A 22,343-nucleotide genomic window follows, 5' to 3' on the forward strand; every position below is an offset into this window, starting at 1 on the left:
CTATCAGATTCAGTCTTCCCCTCCAAAGTCATCGAACTTCAGTGGCAAATGAAATCCAAAGAGGATGTCATACTTAGGTGACAAAACTAATATATGATAGAGATAGAACTAGAATTATAGTTTCTTTCCTCTGTACCATGTATTTTGCCCTTCTGTTTAAATCTACCCTGTTCAAAGCAAAAGCCAATCCATACATTTTTGTATCTGCAGCATGGTGTGTGCATGTGTATATGTATAACCTCACATATACACTCACATACACACATATGCATATGCCATGTTAAGATATGTGATTATACATACACACAGGCATATATATATGTGTGTCAATATGTCAAATCTATATAAATAAATATATAGATATATACATTATATATTATATGTACTATATATAAATTATATATTTTTTCTCTCCTATGCTTATATATAAATATATGTATTTATAGATGATATATATATATATACATATATTTAATTTAGTCTGTTTTTAACAAATATTTGTTGAACTAAAAGAACTATGTTCACAAGTAATTCATTAAATTGAATGGAAAACTTATTGACCTTTTAAAAGATCTGAAAAAAATGATGGAAAGGAGGACAGTATAGTGACACTATTCTTGCATGGTTATGTCAGGAGTGCTAAGGCACTGAATATACTTTGACTTTTCAGGATAACTAAAGACAGGAAAAATATCATGTTGGGCTTTTATTGTTGGTAATAATACTGAAGAAAAGAGAAGGCTCAAAGAAGGGACTGCTGGTCATGTTGGATAGTATAATGAGTAAGGCAGGGCTGTCCTGCTCTTACTATCTCTTCTGCTAAGAAGAGTCTTTGGACTTGGGAGAGGAAGACTTGTGGAGTCAAAAATGAATGCTAGGGAGTTGGGACCTAAGGCAACACCTAAATATTATTCTTAATGAGTTCAAATGAGTTGGGCTGAATAAACTAAATCCTAGAGAATTCAATGAATTGTCAGGTGTGAATGCCAAGCTACTCTTTGTGATATTTATAAAATCATAGAAATGAGTTATACCACAGGATTAGAGAAGGACAAATATCCTTCTAACTTTTTTTAAGGAAGAGAGCAATGTCTGAAAACTTAAGACTCCAATGAGTTTCTATTATTGGCAAAATTCTTGCAAAAAAAATTGGCAAAAAGAAGACAGAATAATTTATTTTCTTCTTATGACCAAGTTGCTAGTCCAGTAAATGTTTAATCTAGATTTCACTATGAAATTTGACAATGTCTCTCAACTTATCTTGGAAAAAACCCAAAACTTATCTTTTGAGAAAAACACATTGAAAGTAGTATGGTTATGCCCCAATTGATAAATGACCAAAAGATATGATCTATGTCCTAAGGGATACACATTCATGCATATCCTTCAATCTAACAACACAGCTACTTGGAGTAAATACCAAAAGAGATTTTTTAAAAAAGGAAAATTATCTATATGGACAAAAAATATTCATAGTAACTCTCAGGGCAAAAATAATTGGAAATTTAGGGGATACCCATCAATTGGGGAATGTCCTAATAAACAAACTATGGTGTGTGTTTATGATGGAATATTATTGTTCTATGGAAAATGATGCGCAGGATGCTCTCAGGAAAAAGGAAACCTGGAAAGTCCTCCATGAACCCAAGCAAAGTGATAAATGTATTGTGACAAAGTAATAGCAATGTTCTAAGATAATCAGCTATGAATGACTTTGCTATTCTCAGTAGTACAATCATCCATGACTACTTTGAAGGACTTATGAAAAATCTTATCCATATCCAGAGAAGGAAGTAATTGTGTCTAAATATAGATTGAAGTATTCTCTACCTCTTTTTTAAAATTAATCTTTCTTGAGGGTTTTTATTTTCATTAGGGTGGGAGATCTATGGTGTTTTTTTTCCCCACTACTTCACTTTTATGGACATTTTCCCCTCCATAACTTCACAAGTGGTTTCTTAACTATGGTGGGTTAAAGAAAGAATCTAGAACTCAAAAAATTTGAAAACAAATATAAAGAAATGTTTTTGTTTTGAATCTAACTGGATGAAAAGATTAAATACATAAAATAAAACATCAAAAAAAAAGAACATAGTATGGTTAAATGCATTCATAGATGGTTGAATTACTGGGCCTGATGGTTCAATGTCATCTTTGAAATTATGTAGTGAAAGGACTCTGTGCTTGGCCTTGTGTTTGTTTTGTTTTAGAATTTATATTAATGACTTGAATTAAGGCTCATTAAACTTTCACATAACACAAAGCTATAAGCTAACAAGCCAAATGAAATAATTAGCATCTCCCAGGCAGTGTAAAAAGTTCTGGAGTCAGAGGAACTGTGTGTTCAAATTGCAATTTTACCATTTATTACCTTTGTGACCCTTAGCAAGTTACTTATCTACTGGAAACCTCAACTCCCTCATCTGTAAAATGTAGAATTTGGATTAAATGACCTTTAAAATTCTTTTTAGTTTCAAATCTATGATACAAATAGATTTTGACAGTCTATTAGGAAAATGAATACTGGAAAAACTAATTTTTTAAAATATTATTTCTATTCCTGAAATACAATGCTAATATTATAAGATAATCTTAAACTGCTTCCAAAGAAAAAATGCTCATATGATAATGCCAAATTTGTAGACATAATGCAAGTGAATTAGATGCCCTACTGTGTATAGGACACAAATTAATCTTTGGTTTGTGACTTCTATTTGGTGGCCTTGAAAAATAACTACCCTTTTCTTTGGAGCAGGTTAGGGTGGAGGAAAATTGGTCTTAGTAGAGAGGCAGGATAGGTTACCTTATCTTTATTACACCTTGGCATTATTAGATAAGATATAGGAACTCACATTGTCAGTAGTATGTTTTGTTATGAACTTTGATCCCTCCGGGATGTACTGTTCTTTAAAAGTCATGTTTTTCATGCAAAATATAAGCTCTTCCATACTAGCAAATCTGGAAAAAATAATTTCTTGAACCCTTACAAATGTTAACAGTATTTTATTTTTTCCAATTACAAGTAAAGACAAATTTTAACATTTTTTAAAAATTTGAGTTCCAAATTTTTTCCCTCTCTCACTTCCCCTCTCCCTGTATAGGTTATATATGTGATGCTTTAAAAATTTAAATGAAAATATAATTACATGAGGCAAAATTTAATTTTCACACTATGTAATCTTTATGTGAATATGCAAAATGTTGGTTAATTCCAATTCTTGTTTCTATCAATGATTTTTACAATAATAAAATGTAGTTCTTTAAGTTCAGAAAGTTGAATAGCCAGTCTTTGCCTCCTATTTTCTTATTTTTTCTTTTCCTCTTATTTGTGACTCAGCATCAGTTTTTCTCTCTGGTTCCTCTATATTTAGCAGTAGGAAGATTATCTTTACTTAGTCCTGCAACATTCATCAGCACTACTCTATTTATCATGTTTAAATAAGAATTCCTCACTTGACTGTAATATAGAAGAAAATGAATATTGTGGAAGCAGAGGTGGGAGGTAATTCCAATTTGGCAAGAATTCAGCCTCTTACAAAAAGGCAAATTTATTTCTACAGAATAGATCTTAGACACTTTTTACTTTTGTATCTGTCCCATAATTTACTTTTCCCAAATCCTGAAACTAGTTATGAAGAAGACTACATTCAAAATGAAAACATCTGAAACTAACAGGTTGAAAAAAAGAGAACTGAGGAAAACCCATTTGTCAGTGGATCTGTGATTAGATTAATATGGCTATTCTCCTCAATTGATGCAGGTAAATAACTTATTCATGCCATTTCAATAGGTGAGGGTCTTGTCCACATTCTTTTATAGATCTTCCACAGAGGATCCACCCAAAGAGTTAGGAGCCTTTTAGCCAAAGAATTTTCAGTAGCAGTGCAGTACTTGAGGTTTATATCTGTTATTGCTTGTTCTGGGCATAATCTTTACTAAAATCTTTGTGAACAGAAATATGCTACCATATATTTTTATCCATCATAAATCTTTCCATGCCCTTTTTTAGCCAACCACAACTACAACTTTTACAATGAATGAGTGAATGAATGAAAGAAAATTCATTTATTAAGTACTTGCTATGTACCCAAAACTGTCTTGAGTTCTAAGGATTTAAATGCAAAAACCAAGATAGTTCCTGCACTCAAGGAACTTATTTTTAAAATAATATTTTATTCCTCCCCCAATTACATGTTAAAACAATTTTTTAACATTCTTTAAAGTTTTGAGTTCCAAATTGTATCCCTCATTCTCTTTCTTCCTATCCTCCCCCTTCCCTGAGACAGGAAGCAATCAGATTAAATACAAATCATGTAAAATATTTCCATATTAGTCATTTTATACAAGAGGAAAAGAAAGTGACAAAGAAAGAGAGAAGAAAAACAGAGAGAGAAGGAAGGAAGAAAGGAGATAGAGAAGGAAAGAGGAAAGGAGGAAAAGGAAGGAAGGAAGGAGGGAGGGAGGGAAGGAGGGAGGAAAGGAAGGAAGAAAGGAAGGAGGGAGAAAAGGAAGGAAGGAAAGAAAGAAGGAAGAAGGAAATGAAAAAGAAACAAAGGATAAAAGAAAGAAGGAAAGAAAAGAAAAAGAGATAAAAAGATAGCATGCTTCATCACCAATCCTTTGAGATTGTCTTGGATCATTTTATTAGTGATAAAGTAAGACAATTATAGCTCTTATATTTTGTGTACAACGTTCTCCTGGTTCTTCTCACTTTACTTTGCATGAGCTCAAATAAATCTTTCAGGTCTTTTGAAAATGATCCCGTTTGTCATTTCTTATGGCACAATAACATCCCATCATAATCATATGCCACAACATGTTCCCCAATTGATAAGCATTCCCTCTATTTCCAATTCTTAGTTACCACAAAAATAGCTGGTATAAATATTTTCAAACAAATAGATCCTTTTCCCTTTTAAAATTTTTTTATTGCTGAATCAAAAGGGATACACACTTTTATAACCTTTTGGACATAATTCCAAATTGATCTCCTTCAGCTGGAGATCTGATCCACTGGATCAGTTCACAACTCTACCAACAGTTTTCCCACATCCCCTCCAACATGTATCATTTTCCTTTTTTGTCACATTAGGCAATATGATAGGTATGAAATGTTACCTCAGAGTTATTACAATGAACATTTCTCTAATCAATAGTGATTGAGAGTATTTTTTCATATGTATGTGTGTATATAGATATCTTTGATTTCTTTGTCTGAAAACTGGTTGTTCATATCTTTTGATCATTTGTCACTTGGGTAATGACTTATATTCTTATAAATTTGACTCACTTTTCTATCTAATTGAAAAAAAGGGCTTTTTAACAGAGATACTGGCTGCAAAGATGATTGTGATTTCTGTTTTTTGTGGGGAGAAAATGGAGGGCTGCACTCTGCTATTAGTCTTGCCATGGGGTAGGCAACATATAAGACTTTCATACATATTCCCACCTCTAAGGAGACTATCAGATTCAATATATATGTCTCTATTACACATAAAAATATCCTCATTCTGGGGTTAAGGGTGTAAAAGGTTAAGAATAAAAATACTTTTTCCTGATTATTCTCAATGTGATAGTTATACTTAGCTTACTGACCCCAACTTAGATTCCTTCAACCAAAAACTAGTGGCCTAAAAATTATCATGAATAGTTAAGAGATCTTATCAAATGAAATAATTATCAGATCTTAGGAAAATTGAGTTAATGGGAATAGAACAAAGAATACAGAAAAGCAGATGGACTCATCAGCTGGGAGCAATATAAGATCTGAATTCAATCCAAAAAGAATGAGAGCAATATAGAGTATGCTAAGCAAGGAATTGGAAATTGAATGGATGCCCATCAATTGGAAATGGCTAAATAAGTTATGGTATGTGAATGTAATACACATTATTGTAAACAATAATATTTTGTTCCATAAGAAATGATTAGCAGACTGATTTCAGAAAATCCTGGGAAGACTTATATGAACTGATGCTGAGTGAAGTGAGCAGAACAAAGAAAATACTGTACAAGTAGCAAGAAAATTATGTGATGATTAACTGTGATGAATATGGATCTTATCACCAATGTGGTGAATAACGGCAATTCCATTAGATTTGGGATGGAAAATACCATAAACATTCAGAGAGAAAACTATGGAGACTGAATGTGGATTTATCTATAATATTTTCATTTTTTGTTTGACTTTTTCTGTCTATTGTTTTTCCCCTTGTGTTACCATTTTTTCTTACACAAGATGATAAATAATGGAGATATGTAGTATCTCCATTATATATATTTAACCTATATCAGATTAGGATAAGTGAGGGAGAAAAAAATGAAACACAAAGTCTTACAAAAATGAATGTTGAAAACTATATGTATTTGGAAAAATAAAATACTACTGAAAATTAAAAAAAAAAACATGTATCTGAGTGAGGTAGCATCCTAGTGTCATTAAAAATGCTCCAGTTTCCCAAATGCAACCTATTCTCTTTCTTCTGTTTAAATTTGAGATCAATTTATTATTCATCCATAGGTATGTCCCCAAATTTACATGTTGCTGGTCAATAGACTCATTATTCTACTGTATCATATTCTGGACATTAATTATTTTTTAATCTATTTTTCCTATCTGGTTTGTCAGAATAATGTCAAATATTATTAGGAGCATCTTAAAGAACTTTCTATAGTTTAATGCACAATATGATTAAGAAAAAAAGATGTACCTGGAATCTCTCTTACATTTGGATCAATATGCAAGATAATCTCTAGGATATTGGAAAAGATCCTAGCAAGCAACTGGTTAATCTGTTTCTTAATGTATGTTAATAGGTGGTTGTTGAACAAAGTTACCATTTATATTTTGCCTATTATGTATCAGCTGCAGTGTTAAATTCTTTTATCTCAGCTGATCCTTTTAACCTTTTGAAATATATGCGATTATGCTCATTTGTAATTGAGGAAACTGAGTCAAACAGAGATTAAGTGATATTACCCAGGCTCATGCAGTTAGAAAATGTCTGAGACTGGATTTGAACTCAGTTCTTCCTGACTTTAAACTCAGTTCTCTATTCATTTTACCCTCTGCTATTTATAGTTGTATATATCAAAAAATCTTGTATATTTTAATAGATACATGAGTGACTCCTTGTTGAAGGAGAGCATTTAAATCTTCCTTGTGCTCTATTAAATCAAATGAGATTTTGTAACTAATAAGCACAAAAGTGATTTTTTTGTTATTCTTTATGCTTTTGTGTGTCAATTATGTGATTATAAAAATATAAACTAATATAAAATGAATGGAAGCTTCTCCCTCTTTCATTGCAGATTCAATGAGAATATATGTTTTTAATCTACACAAAGATCATTTTCATAAAGATGAAAAAAAAGCATGTAGGTTTGTTGTTACTGATGATCTCTCAGTCACTTTGGGGAGGGTGTTAACATTATCTGTAATTCCCCCCCATTCTTTTGTTATCTTACCCATTCTCAGACACCCAGTAAAATAATCCTTCAATATTTTCAAGACTGTGTCATCCTCTACTGATATTTTCATCGTGTACTTGACCTTGTCTAGCTGCTCTCCTTAACTTGATATCTCATTTTTTAAATAACATAAACATTTACATAATAAAGTCCAAATGTAGTTTTCCTCTGTTATTTTTGATGGAAATGAATCATTATAGTAATTTTGACAAATTTGTGTAATGTCTTCCTACTGATTTTATCCATGAGTGTCCTTGAGATATGTGGCTTATTTGCATCTTATGCCAAATAGACTTGTTTTCATTTCGACTACATTTCACTCTTTAAATAGATATTTTCATAATCTTCCCCCCTTTCTCCATTATGTTATTATATAAATGAGTTTGTTTTATCAGATGAAAATCACATTTTATCATTTTTAAACCATCTTCTCATGCTTAAATTTATATTTTGTAACAAAACTACATACTGACTTGATTTGAAAGACTTTTTCAAGTTATTCATAGAGTGTTTCTTCATGTGCAACAGAAATTGACAAAAAAGGTAAACTTGTCTTCATGTTGATATTTTTGCTTACATGGAGAGTAGTCATTGCAAGCGTACTCTGCTCTATGCGAAAATAATTTTATTGCCCTTGGGTTCACATTGAAATGCCTTCCCCCAACATTTTTGCCTCTTAAAAAAGATCCCATGATACATTTTCCATTTAACTGTGATTTTCTTTTGTCTTCTGCTTTTCATTTTAAGGATATTGATATAAGTATAGTTCATTGTGATATGCCTTTCTTGATTCCTCTTGTTAGCACACTCTACCTGCTAAAATCATCTTTTACTTATTTATTGCATCCTCCAGTAAAATGTAAGCTCTTTAAGAATAAGGATAAGTTTTCATTTTTTTCCTTTGTGTTCCCAGTGGAGGGCAGAGTGCCTTATGTATATTAAGCCCTTAATACATGGTTGAATGAATAAAAAAAGCATTGATTAAGCCCCACTATGTGCCAGATACTGCATTAAGTATGTTTTGGGGAATGTAAATAAAAGTGGCACAATTCCTGAACTCAAGGAACTTACATTCTAATAGAAACAGCACGCACTGAGGAGTGATAGCCAGGGAAGCAAGCTTTAGTCTAAGAAGTTTCAGAGATAATAGAGCCATATGGCAGTTAATCAAGCCTTTTAAGGAGCAGTGGTAGTATTGATTTATCTATTGTTTCAAGAATAAGAAATAGAAAAGAGTTTTGGTAGTGGAAAGGTCATATATATAGGGAAAGAGAAGAGATGGCAAGATGCCTGGCATATAGCAGGATACAAAGCAGTCTGGATATAGAAAGTTAAGTTTGTATTCAGGCAGGTAGGTGATACAAGGGATGGAACACTAAGCCTAGAGTCAAAAACAAACAAACAAAAAAAAACCCCTCTACTCAAATCTAATCTCAGATATTTACTAGCTAAGTGATCCTGGGCAAGTCACTTAAACTATTTGTCTTACTTTCCTCATCTGTAAAATGGGATAATAATAGCATCTAGCTCTCAAGATTATTCTAAGAATCAAATAAGTTAATAATTATGAAATACTTAGGACAGTGCTTGGCTCATAGTTATTATTATTATTATCTCATTTACCAATCAGAACATCTCAGCCCCAGGGTACAGTTCCAAAGCTGAGTGTATAAACCCATGTAGGGAAGTGAGACATGGTTTCTGGAAGTCCAGACAACGAATGCTGTTCTAGTTATAAAACAAGGCAGACAGTGAGATGTTAAGAATGGAAGACTGTATGGAATGAGAAGCATGGTCTGCGGTTGATTTGCACTTGCTCACTCAGTCACCAATAAGGGCATCTCAGCCTGGGATGGAGTTCTAAAATTCTAAATGGATTTACATTTTGTTGAATGGAATTGAATTGTTGTTGAATATTTCAAAACCCTCACATTTGATTACCTATAGTTAATGTTTGAAGACATTTCAAAAGATGTGATCCTTTCCCCAACATTTTGCCACAGTCATTGTTGAAGCAGAAAGATACCACACAAAACTAAGGGTTATTTAAAATGCTTTCATTCTTTTATGGATTACTATGGCCAAAGAATTTAGGACCTGATTATCTTCTCTGTCCTTAGCTAGGCTCATCCTCAGAAAACAGCTGTATTCTTTTGTCTGGGCCATGACCTAAGCCCTTCCAGCATGTTAGAATCTGCCAGAGCATATACTCCCTTGGCATAGATTCAAGAACCTCAGTCACTTCCATGCAAGGATGAGATATCAGAGTTGGACCTAGTGAAAATAGTTGAAATTAAATCTTACCATTTATTTTCCACTCAGAGAGACATACCACAATAGTAAATGAGCTGTGTTTGACAATCTTAAGTTCTTGGATATGTTTGAGGTAGGTGAAACGAGCACACTTGAATTAAAGTTGTTTTTTTCCTCCATTTTTTTGAGTATTTATTGTTCATTTGTTTCAGTTGTGCCTGACTCTATATGAACCCATTTGGGGTTTTCTTGGCACAAATATTGGAGTGGTTTGCCATTTCCTTCTCTCTCTAGCTGTTTTTACAGATGAGGAAACTGAGGGAAAGAGTTACATAATTTGAGCAGATTCCCACACCTACTGTCTGAGGCTGGATTTGAATTTAGGTCTCTAGCTCTAGTACTCTATCCAACACCACTTGGCTGTACTTAAAATGCTATATTATTATAATTCATTGAACTTGATCCTTGAAGTTCTGGATAACCTTTTCATAAAGGACTTCACACAGAGCATTTTCTAATGTTCTTTTAAACAATATTGCATATTATAGCTATCTTTATTGCTATCTTATCCCTGTATAAGATTGTAAAGTCCACATGGACAAGTAAGGTGACATATGTAATCTTTGTAACATCCACAGTGCTCTGCAATCACTGATGCTTACTAAAGATGAACTAAAATAATGACCCTAATTATCAAATTTTTGTTAAAAGATTGAGTGTCTTGTATCTAAATTGTCTTGTATCATCTACAAAAAATGTAAGACTAGATAAACATTTTTGAGAACTAATTTTCTCCTAATCAAAAAGAGTTGTAAGTCCTAATTGAGTCTTCAGAACAAAAGAATGGGCAGCCAGTAGCAGAAAATACTCATCAATTGAGAGGATTAAGGCAGATTGTAGGAGTTGTCATCCAGTGATATATCTTGTTCTTTTTTCCACTTCTTAATATCAATAATTTTTTCTTTAGGTCCCTATAAAGTTTAGAGTTTTAGAGAACTTTGTTACCTCTTGTATAAACTATTCTGTTTACCTCTGTACCCTCTTTCTACATTTCTAATTTCAGAGGACACTGTAGGCATGGATGGCCATACCAGCTTTTGAAATAATTTTTATATAATGTCATAGTGAGTCATTAAGAGATAGTATAAAAAAGATAGTAGAATTGGAAGACTTGGACTTGAGCCTTAGCTCTGCTATATACTTCCCTAAATGTAAGTTTTCTTATCAGTAAGGCAGGGATTATAGGAACCTGCAGATATGTTGTAAGGATCAAATGGGATAATGGACATAAAGGAGCTTTGTAAGCTTTAAAGTGCTATATAAATGAAAACTATCATTAAGGGTCAAGATTCTTTACTCTTCTTTTGTGGTTGGTTCTAGGGAAACCTCATTTCTTATCTCAGAGGAGAATGGCTTTATTCATTATGAATAAGAGGCATAACTGCATACATGTTAATTTATTTTCCTGGTGATGCTATCTTCATGATAAAAAGTTTAACTGCTGCCAAAAAATAGTCAAAGGAGATTCATCTAGGATTCGAAATCTTCTGCATGGTTTGCTTGTGGTATGCACACAATTTGTGCTTATTGAGTATTTGGTTTTCTTTTTAGTTAATTCCTATCCCATGAAGGCTCAATAAATTTAAAAAAATATATTTATTTTTTAAAGGCTTTGAAATTCTGTTTAGGAGCTAGATAAGATTTATCAACTAGGCCTCACATTATGAATAGATACTAGAAGTTTCACATTGGCCATCATTCAATAGGTACCATTTTGTGGGTTTTCCTCATGGTTATACCATGAACATAGCTGTGTTGATACACAGCTGAAGCGAGGCTGTCAAGGGGATGCTGTTGCCCAGACATCTACCACTGATATCTACCTACCATGATGAAATAAATCTCAGCAGTATTACATATTTCACTTAAAACATAACTTTTCTCCTAATGGAAAGATGAATTTATTGAGGGTTTTTGTCAGGGGAGGAGAATATTCTACAAAACCTACCTCCTTCTTGTTCTTCTAATTTCTTTGGTTTCATTTCAACAAACCCTTTCTAAATGTAACCAAAATGCATACCATAAAGAAACAAACCTGAAAAACAAAAGGACAGAGCACAGGCTTATTTACTCTACTGGACTGGTAATGCTTCTCCTTCTCTGGCACTTTCCCAGGAGAGTTCACCAGTCAAAACCTTTTCATTGCTCCAATTCTCCTTTCACAATACAGCTGCATATAAAAGGAGTTTGAGTTATTTTCTTCCTCCAAGGGCAGTTTTAATGAGTTCCTTCACTACTCAACTTCTTTTGTGTCTCTCTCCCCCTACATGCCCTACTGTCACTGAAACCTGGCTAATGATTTACAAACATCATTAGAACTCTGATTGAAAGCCTGCCTTCCTAGATCCTGCAGATTGATGCTAGCTATATTATGGGGGGATTCAAAGGCAGACTTTTGCATTTGCTTCTTAGCCCTTTCCCCTATCTTTCCAACAGATTCTCTTGACCTTGAGACTGATACATAGTGAGGCTACTTCAGGTTGCTGTCTAGCTTGGTGACTTAATAAACTTTTATTGTCTGCTTACTAAGCAATCTTTACAAATTGTCATCAATGTCCATAAAAGTATAGTTATCATTACAAGCACTTGGTGCTTCTGGAAGGTTTTCAATTTTGACCATTGCAGATGCTTGCTCTGCTTCCAGCTGCTGTATCTTCTTTTCCTTTTCCTCTAAAACTTCTTCTAACTGATTAATCTTCTCTGTTTGTAGTGACACTTGTGTAGATAACTCCATAATCAGACTAATTCTTCTATCTCCTTCTTCCACAGGTGGAAGGCCTTGGCAGGACTCTTCCAGAGAGTTTCCTTCTAGAACAAACAAGAGAAGGAAAGTTGGGATTGTTTTAATTGAATTTTCTGAAAGCTAATGACAGGGAAGAATAAAGCCTGCATTTTTCAATTCTTAAAAAAGAAAACAGAGGAAACAGAGATGCTCATTAGCAGAAAGGAAGAACCAATCATATTGCTCATGTCAAGCTATATTGATGAAGAGTGATCAGTGCCATGCTTTACATCATTGCTAAAATAATAAGTGAGAATTAATCTTTGCAAATTCCTAGGACCTGTGAACTCATCACAGCAATCATTAAGACTAGGGATAGAATTAGCATGAACAGTCTACCCCAAAATTCCTTAAGGAAAAAGTAATATATGAATTTCATAAAAGGCAGGATCAGGTAGGAAAAAAGCTATCCAATTTAACATTCAATTCATTTTTATTCAACTCAATTAAAAACATTTATCTTGCCTCCTTTTCACATTAAAGCATTAATGAAAAGAAAAATAATACTATAAGTATCAAACCCTTCTAAGAAAAATAACTGTCCTGTATCAACCCATCGAACTCTCAATCGTTTACATCATAAAGCACTTTACAAATATTATTTAATTCATTCTTATTCCTTATCAATAATTGACAAGATTCTCATCTCAATCTCAGTTAAGTTGGGATCAAGACCCTGCTGAAAATAGGAACCAGTATTAAAGCCTATTATAAGAAGTTGTGAGTTAGAAATGCTCCAAAGATGAAGTCCTTTTGTCCTTACTTCACAGTTTTGCATGGGTCTGGAAGGGCTGACAAGGCTGCCCTCAGCTTTTATTTAGCCTAAGAATCTAAGCATTAGCATTACTCTACCATCTCCAAAAAAAAAAAAAGTCTCAATAGCAAAGTTGTCTAAGTTGCATTTAAATAACTATTGCATGCTAAAAAAAATAACTACTATAATTTTTTAAAATCACCAATGTTTGTATGCAAATAAGAATTATTTTGGAAAAGGGGTCCCCATTCTATTGATGAAGAAATTGAGGCTCACAGAGCCTGTTTAACATGTCCTTATACATGAGGAAGAAGAGCTGTGAGTTGAATTTAAGTCCAAATTCAGTATTCTTCCTACCAATCCACTGTGCTTCTAGTGCTTATCCAAGTGTCAATAAAAGTATATCCTAAATAATGAAATCTTTAGTTATAAAAACATGTTTTCTAGGGCAATTAAGGCTTTATCTCTAGGGAGATAATGCCACATGGTGATATGAAACCTGTAAAACTGCTAAGTATAAGATAGACTTATTACTGGAGTACAAACATGCTAATGATCCAAAATGTGTTTGGGGGAGAGGGGAAGTGTAGGAGAGGAAGATAGGTAGGATTTGTGATCTGTTGTCTTAAATTAGTAAATTTCTCTAGGGATAATGTACTAAAAATAGAGTATATTGAATTGCATAAACAACACAATTCCCTAGACTTTTAAAAATTAACTAGAAAAGAATTTAGGCTTTTACTAATTAGTCCCACAATCAGTAAACATTTATTAAGTGCCTACTAAGTGCCAGGTACTATACTGAGCTCTAGGAATACAAAGAAAGGCAAAAAACAGTCTCTGTTCTTAAGGAGCTCTAAGTCTAATAGTGGGGGAAAATATAACTATGTACAAATAAGACATACAACAGGATAAATATGCAGATGATAAGGTTGAGATTCAGAAGGAGACCCCAAAAGATTGGAGTCACAGACCAGTGTCAAGAGGTGTCTCAAAAGAATTTGTAGACTTGAACTCATCTACAAATCAAGGAGCAAAGTTTATTGTAACACCAGTTGAAGTGGGCTAAGTTCCAAAAGAATTTAGCAAAGCACCAGAAGCAAGAAGATAAATTTATAAGAAAAAAAATGAGAGATTAGGTGCCTCATCTCATCAATATGCTAATTTTATGGCTTAGAGGTAGAATTGAAGAGTGGTCTTATAAATGGAGTTAAAGGGTGGTTTGGTATGCACCTCATTATTATCTCAGAAACTTTGCTATTACTGTCAAACAGATTGTTTTCTGATAGCCAGCACAGTTTGTGGCACTCCCAGGTTAACTAGCCTTAAGATTATTGCTGTATCCTCCTTAAGAACTACATCATATCAATAGTGTCAGTGAATTGTCCTTAAGATGGCAGAATAAGAGAAAACAGAAAAGCCCAATGCTCTATCCCAACTAGAGAGAGGCGGGGGGGGGGGGGGGGGGGGGAAGGGAAGGAGAGGGAGAGAGAGAGGGAGAGGGAGAGGGAGAGGAAGGAAGGGAGAAAAAAAGCATGCTTCATCATGAGTCCTTTGGGATGATCAGTGTATTACTGAGAAAGTAAGACAATTACAGTTCTTCATTGTACTGTATAAAACATTCTCCTGATTCTTCTCATTTCACTTTGCATGAGCTCAAATAAGTCTTTCAGATTTTTTGGAAATCATCCTGTTTGTCATTTCTTATGGCACAATAACATTCCATCATAATTATATGCCACAACATGATGCCCAATTGATTGATAGGCATTTCCTCCATTTTCAATTCTTAGTTACCACAAAAATAGCTGGTATAAATATTTTCAAACAAATAGATTCTTTTCCCTTTAAAAAGTTTTTCTTCAGGATACAGAGCTAGCAGTGGTATTCCTGAATGAAAGAGGATGCACACTTTTATAGCCCTTTGGACATAATTCCAAATTGATCTCCTTCAGCTGGAGATCTGATCCACTGGATCAGTTCACAACTCTACCAACGGTTTTCCCACATCCCCTCCAACATGTATCATTTTCCTTTTTTGTCACATTAGCAATATGATAGGTATGAGATATTTCCTCAGAGTTATTACAATGAACATTTCTCTAATCAATAGTGATTGAGAGTATTTTTTCATATGTATGTGTGTATATAGATATCTTTGATTTCTTTGTCTGAAAATTGGTTGTTCATATCTTTTGATCATTTGTCACTTGGGTAATGACTTATATTCTTATAAATTTGACTCACTTTTCTATCTAGTTGAAAAAAAGGGCCTTTAACAGAGATACTGGCTGCAAAGGTGATTGTGATTTCTGCTTTTGTGGGGAGAAAATGGAGGGCTGCACTCTGCTATTAGTCTTGCCATGGGGTAGGCAACATATAAGACTTTCATACATATTCCCACCTCTAAGGAGACTATCAGATTCAATATATATGTCTCTATTACACATAAAAATATCCTCATTCTGGGGTTAAGGGTGTAAAAGGTTAAGAATAAAAATACTTTTTCCTGATTATTCTCAATGTGATAGTTATACTTAGCTTACTGACCCCAACTTAGATTCCTTCAACCAAAAACTAGTGGCCTAAAAATTATCATGAATAGTTAAGAGATCTTATCAAACGAAATAATTATCAGATCTTAGGAAAATTAAGTTAATGGGAATAGAACAAAGAATATAGAAAAGCAAATGGACTCATCAGCTGGGAGCAATATAAGATCTCAATTCAACCCCAAAAAGAATGAGAGCAATATAACTGCTTAGCATACTCTAAGATTTCAGGCACTGGGAATCAAGGGACATTTTGAGGGCAAGCCTCCTTTCCTGGATGTACTTCTAGGGTAATCTCATATCCACTATTCAAAAGTCCTTATTTGCTTCTCTCAACCTCATTTTCATAAGTGTATATAATATTATGTGCTCTGTGGTTTTTTTTTTTAAATAATCAGGAGTTATATTTCCTTACACATATGCATTATTAGCATCACAGGACAGTTACTTAAGAGAACTGCCCCAGAAAAAGAGAGGTTAAAACAAGTTATAGGGGCAGAGACTCACATACACCATGTAGGAAGAGTGAAACAGTTGGTTGATTTGATCATTTTGGCTTGCATACGGAGGAGCTATGATAGTAGATAAGAAAATGTTATGGAAGAAATACTTTCATGAACTATCAGTTCAAGGGAGGCAGTCATTCACTAGTCAGGTGATTGGTGACCAGGGCAGAAGTTATTCCCATACAAACTCTCCAATTTGGGCATCAAGGTAATTGTTAAGGAAGTGGGTGGACTTAAGAGATTGTGTACTATGTTTCAAGATTTGTAAACATATAGCATTTCTAAAAACAACATTTTTGTTAAAAAAAAATTGTGTGTGTGTGTGTGTGTGTGTGTGTGTGTGTGTGTGTGTGTGTGTGTCTAAAATGCAGTCCTTTTAAGAAACTGTATTTCCTTTTGATCTTTGATCCCTTTGGGATCCTCCTGGGGAAGGCATATCCCCCTAGATAAGTTATCTTTCCAGGATGCCAGAGTCTTTGATTCAATTAGAAATCCTGGTGAAAAAGCACCTCTGTGAAGTGCTGTTAATTCCAATAGAAGATCCAGGTTGTCCCAGCCTCCCGACCTGGTCTGACCAGCAAGGGCTGTACCAGCCCTGACTAAATATATTCAATAGCTTACCTGCACTAAAGTCTTTACAGATGAACCTAGAAGCTCACTTAGCTGCCAGGACCTTCTGTCCCCTGAGAAAGCATTTCCAATAGATCTGCCACTATAGAAGTCAGTCTCTTGGTAAATTGATTTCTATCTAACAAACAATAAACTTTCATTTTGCAACTAATATTTGGGAATAAATGAATTCTTTCACTCCTAAAACCTGCGGCTGATTTAAAGGGGATTCTTAATAACTCTCTTATTGCCACTAATCTCTAGACCACTAGGAATTGATACCATTCAAACTGCATCAAAATAATACAACCATTCTGGAGAATGACGTGGAATTATGTTCAAAGTGTATAAAACTATGCTTACTTTTTGATCCAGCAGAAACACTACTGGGTCTGTATCCTCAAGAAATCTTTAAAGGAGGAAAAGGGAACCACATGTGCAAAAATGTTTGTAGCAATCTTTTCTGAAGTAGCAAGGAACTAGAAATTGATGGATGCCCATCAATTGGAAATGGCTGAGTAAATTATGGTATGTGAGTGTAATGAAATATTTTTGTTCCATAAGAAATGATTCAGACTGATTTCAGAACACCTGGGAAGACTTATATGAACTGATGCTGAGTGAAGTGAGCAGAGCCAAGAAAACACTGTACACAGTAACAAGAAAATTATGTAATGATAAACTGCAATGTACTTGGGTCTTATCACCAATGAGGTGAATAAAGGCAATTCCATTAGATTTGGGGTGGAAAACGCCATGTCATCCAAAGAGAGAACTATAGAGACTCAATGTAGATTGAAGTATATTTTCACCTTTTTGTTTGTCTTTTTTTCTTGATTTTCCCCCCTTTTTCTTGCACAACATGATAAATATGGAAATATATTTAAAAGAATTGTATATGTTATATATATATATATATACATGCATATATATATATTATATATATATGTTGAAAACTATTTGTATTTGGAAAAATAAAATACTACTTAAAATTAAAAAGAAACATGCATCTGAATGAGGTAGCATCCTATGGTCATTAAAAATGCTCCAATTTTCCAAATGCAACCTAAACTATTCTCTTCCTTCTGTTTAAATTTGAAATCAATGTATTATTCATCCACAGATCTGTCCCAAATTTACATGTTGCTCTAATGACTCAATGGACTGACTATTCTACTGTGTCATATTCTGGACATTAATTATTTTTCATCCATTTAATTTTTCCTATGTAGTTTTTCAGAATAATATCAAATATTATTAAGGGGGTTTTAAAGAACTTTCTAGAATTTAATGCAAAATAGGATTAGAAAAAAAGATGTATCTGGAGAAGCTATATCATAACTTCTTACATTTGGATCATATGCATGATATTGTCTAGGATATTGGAAAATACTTTTGACAAGCAAACAATGCATTAGTTTGAATCTTAATGTATGTTAATAGGTGGTTGTTGAAATGTATCAGCTACAGTGTTAAGTTCTTTTACAAATATTATCTCAGATGATCCTCTTAACCTTTTGAAATATATGCTATTATGCTCATTTGTAATTGAGGAAAGTGACATTACCCAGGGTCATGCAGTTAGAAAGTGTCTGAGACTGGATTTGAACACAGTTCTTCCTGACTCTAGACTCAGTAAGTATTCTATTCATCCTACCCTTTGCTCTCTATAGTTATATATATCAAAGAATTTTGTATATTTTAATAGATACATGAGTGACTCCTTGTTGAAGATGAGCATTTAAATCTTCTTTGTGCTCTATTAAATCAAATGATATTTTGTAATTAATAAATAATAAACACAGAAAAGTGATTTTTTGATTATTCTTTGTGCTTTTGTGTGTCAATTATGTGATTATAAAAAAATACAATCTAATATAAAATTAATGGCAGCTGCTCTCTTTTTCATTGTCAATTCAATGAGAATATACATTTTTAATATACATATAGATCACTTTTATAAAGATGAAAAAAAGGCATATAAATTGTTGTTACTGATGTTTTCTCAGCCACTTTGGGGAGGATGTTAACATTATCTGTAATTTCCCCCCATTATTTTGTTATCTTACCCATTCTCAGACACCTAGTAAAATAATCCTTCAATATTTTCAAGACTGTGTCTGTCATCTGAACTGATATTTTCATTGTAAATTTGACCTTGTCCAGCTGCTCTCCTTAACTTGATAGGCCAGAGTAATTTTTAAAAATAACATAAACATTTATATAATAAAGTCCAAATGTAGTTTTCCATTACTTTTAATGAAAATGAATCATTATAATAACATTGACAAATTTGTTCAATTTTATATGATGAAGAATCCAGGGAGAAACTACATGAAGTGAATTTTGCTAATCCAAGTCTATATAAAGAAATAGATGTCTGTGGTTCCTTCAGAATGCATCCAGCCAGAAAAGTGCAGCTAAAGAGCACAGTTTAATAAAGCCATATTGGACCAGAGTCAACTCAAGGAAGTCTGTAGTTTGTCTTTCTGATCCAGAAAGAAGACTATTGAGCTAGGAGTCAAAGTGGATGGCGTTCCCTGCATCAGACTACCCAAATACAGGCCATCCTTTTGCTATCTGCTTAGTATGCTTTCTGGAGGAGCTTGTGACATTCCTAATCATATCTTGACTATGGCTCATTACTTAGAACCCAGATTACAAAGAGCAATAAAAATAATTCTCACTATTCCTTCCAGAAATGAACATAGGCTGACTCAGACACAGTGGCCCAATTTGGAGAATTAGGATGGAAAAAGGAGTAAATACAAATAAACAGCACTGATAAAGAAATATTATGGAACTACAGACCCTCAGGACCCAAACAAAGAATAAAAGATCTCCACATCTTTTATATAAACAAAGCTTCAAATAAAGTAACTACAAATAATGATAGAAATATGATATAGGGGTTTAAAAGTGTTATATAAAAGAAAACTTAGCTCCCTCCCAACAAACAATTTTTTAAAAATTCCAGAAAAAGCTAGTAAATTTTTTAATCAAATTAAGTATTAAAAGGAAATCAGGAAATTATGCGGTTAAACAAACAAAAAAAATTTACTGAATTGATAAATAAAAATAGGAGATTATTAAAAAGTAGAATAGGTAACCCATTAGCCAATCTGTTCTTTTTTTAAAGGAAAAAGAAATCTTGAAGTAAAAATGAAATGGAAGAAAATCAAGACAAAGAAGAAATAAAGGAAATTACTAGAAATACTTTTACTTAAGTGTACGCCCCTCCCAACCTGACAATTTGAATGAAGGGTGTGCATACCTTTAAAAAAAATTAAGCAACTGGATGAAAAGAATAAAAAAAAGAATTTACATGATCCAAAAGACTGAAAAGATACTAAACAATTCATAGATGAACTCTAAAAGAAAAGACCCTAAGACCAGATAAATTGTTCAATTAATTCAATCAATAATCAATTCCAATATCACATAAACTATCTGCAAAAATTGGAAAAGAAAGGATAGTGTAATACTTCTATAATGCAAATATGGTTTTGCTATCAAAACAAGGGAGCAACAAGTCAAAAAAAGGACAAGTATACTTTGTGTGCCTAATGAATAAACAAAAATTTGAATATGAAATATTATCAGAGTCTTTAGTAATGCATAAAAATGATACAATATAATCAAATAGGATTTATAATAGGAATTCAGGGTAGGAAAAAGCATGAATATAATAGAACTAAATAAGGAAGCAATCAAAATCACATAATTACATCAATAAATATAGAAAAACCTTTTGAAACAAAATATGACATCCATTTCAATTAAATAGTAAAGAATAAATAGACCTTTATTTAATACGGCAGATTTGTTGCTCAGTCACTTTTGGTTGTATCCAACTTCTTATGACCCCATTTAGGATTTTCTCTGAAAAATTACTGGAGTAGTTGGACATTTCTTTTTTCAGCTTATTTTATAGGTGAAGCAACTGAAGCAAACAGGATAAGTGGCCCACCCAGGATCACAGAACTAGCAAGTATCTGAGACTACATCTGAATTTAGGAAAGTCAGTCTTCCTAATTCCAGGCTGGGCACTGTATCCACCATGCCATCTACCCGCCTTAATATAGCAACTAGTATCTACCTAATATCAAGAGTTAGCATTTTATATTTTTAAAAGTAACAAGTCTGACAAAGGTCTCATTTCCAAAATATATAGAGAACTGATCCCAATTTATAAGAAATCAAACCATTCTCCAATTGATAAATGGTCAAAGAATATGAACAGACAATTCTCAGATGATGAAATTGAAACTATTTCCACTCATATGAAAGAGTGTTCCAAATCACTACTGATCAGAGAAATGCAAATTAAGACAACTCTGAGATACCACTACACACCTGTCAGATTGGCTAAGATGACAGGAACAAATAATGATGAATGTTGGAGGGGATGTGGGAAAACTGGGACACTGATACATTGTTGGTGGAGTTGTGAAAGAATCCAGCCATTCTGGAGAGCAATTTGGAACTATGCCCAAAAAGTTATCAAACTGTGCATACCCTTTGACCCAGCATTGCTGTTATTGGGATTATATCCCAAAGAAATACTAAAGAGCGGAAAGGGACCTGTATGTGCCAAAATGTTTGTGGCAGCTCTTTTTGTTGTAGCTAGAAACTGGAAGTTGAATGGATGTCCATCAGTTGGAGAATGGTTGGGTAAATTGTGGTATATGAAGGTTATGGAATATTATTGCTCTGTAAGATATGACCAGCAGGAGGAATACAGAGAGGCTTGGAGAGACTTACATCAATTGATGCTGAGTGAAATGAATAGAACCAGAAGATCGCTGTACACTTCAATGCTGTATGAAGATGTATTCTGATGGAAGTGGATATCTTCAACATAAAGAAGATCCAACTCACTTCCAGTTGATCAATGATGGACAGAAATAACTACACCCAGAGAAGGAACACTGGGAAGTGAATGTAAATTGTTATCACTACTGTCTATCTACCCAGGTTACTTATACCTTCGGAAGCTAATAATTAACGTGCAACAAGAAAAAGGTATTTACACACATATATTGTATCTAGGTTATATTGTAACACATGTAAAATGTATGGGATTACCTGTCATGGGGGGAGGGAGTGGAGGGAGGGAGGGGATAATTTGAAAAAATGAATATAAGGGATAATATTATAAATATATATATATATATATATATATATATAAAAGAGTTAGCATTTTATATATAATGGTGATAAATTTATCTCCAATGAGGTGAGGGCCAAGAAATGATCTTTAGTACTACGTTTATTATTTAACATAATATTAGAAGTAGTAACTCACAATCAGACAAGGAAAAAAAAGAGAGATTAAGCATAGTGAAAGAAGAAAC

At 33.3% G+C, this 22,343-nt stretch overlaps 1 protein-coding gene across 1 annotated transcript in view; it reads right to left on the reverse strand.

Moving 5' to 3' along the window:
* Window positions 1-11,698: 11,698 nt before the first annotated feature.
* The window catches only part of LOC141555061 (coiled-coil domain-containing protein 192-like), a 75,837-nt gene continuing 65,192 nt past the window's right edge, over window positions 11,699-22,343 (reverse strand). Inside the window, exon 2 of the mRNA XM_074287638.1 lies at window positions 11,699-12,591. Within this exon, the coding sequence (XP_074143739.1) occupies window positions 12,320-12,591 (272 nt within the window). The 3' untranslated portion in view covers window positions 11,699-12,319. The remainder of the gene's footprint in view (window positions 12,592-22,343) is intronic.

The sequence above is a fragment of the Sminthopsis crassicaudata genome, chromosome 1, assembly GCF_048593235.1.
Source record: "Sminthopsis crassicaudata isolate SCR6 chromosome 1, ASM4859323v1, whole genome shotgun sequence".
Lineage (NCBI taxonomy): Eukaryota > Metazoa > Chordata > Mammalia > Dasyuromorphia > Dasyuridae > Sminthopsis > Sminthopsis crassicaudata.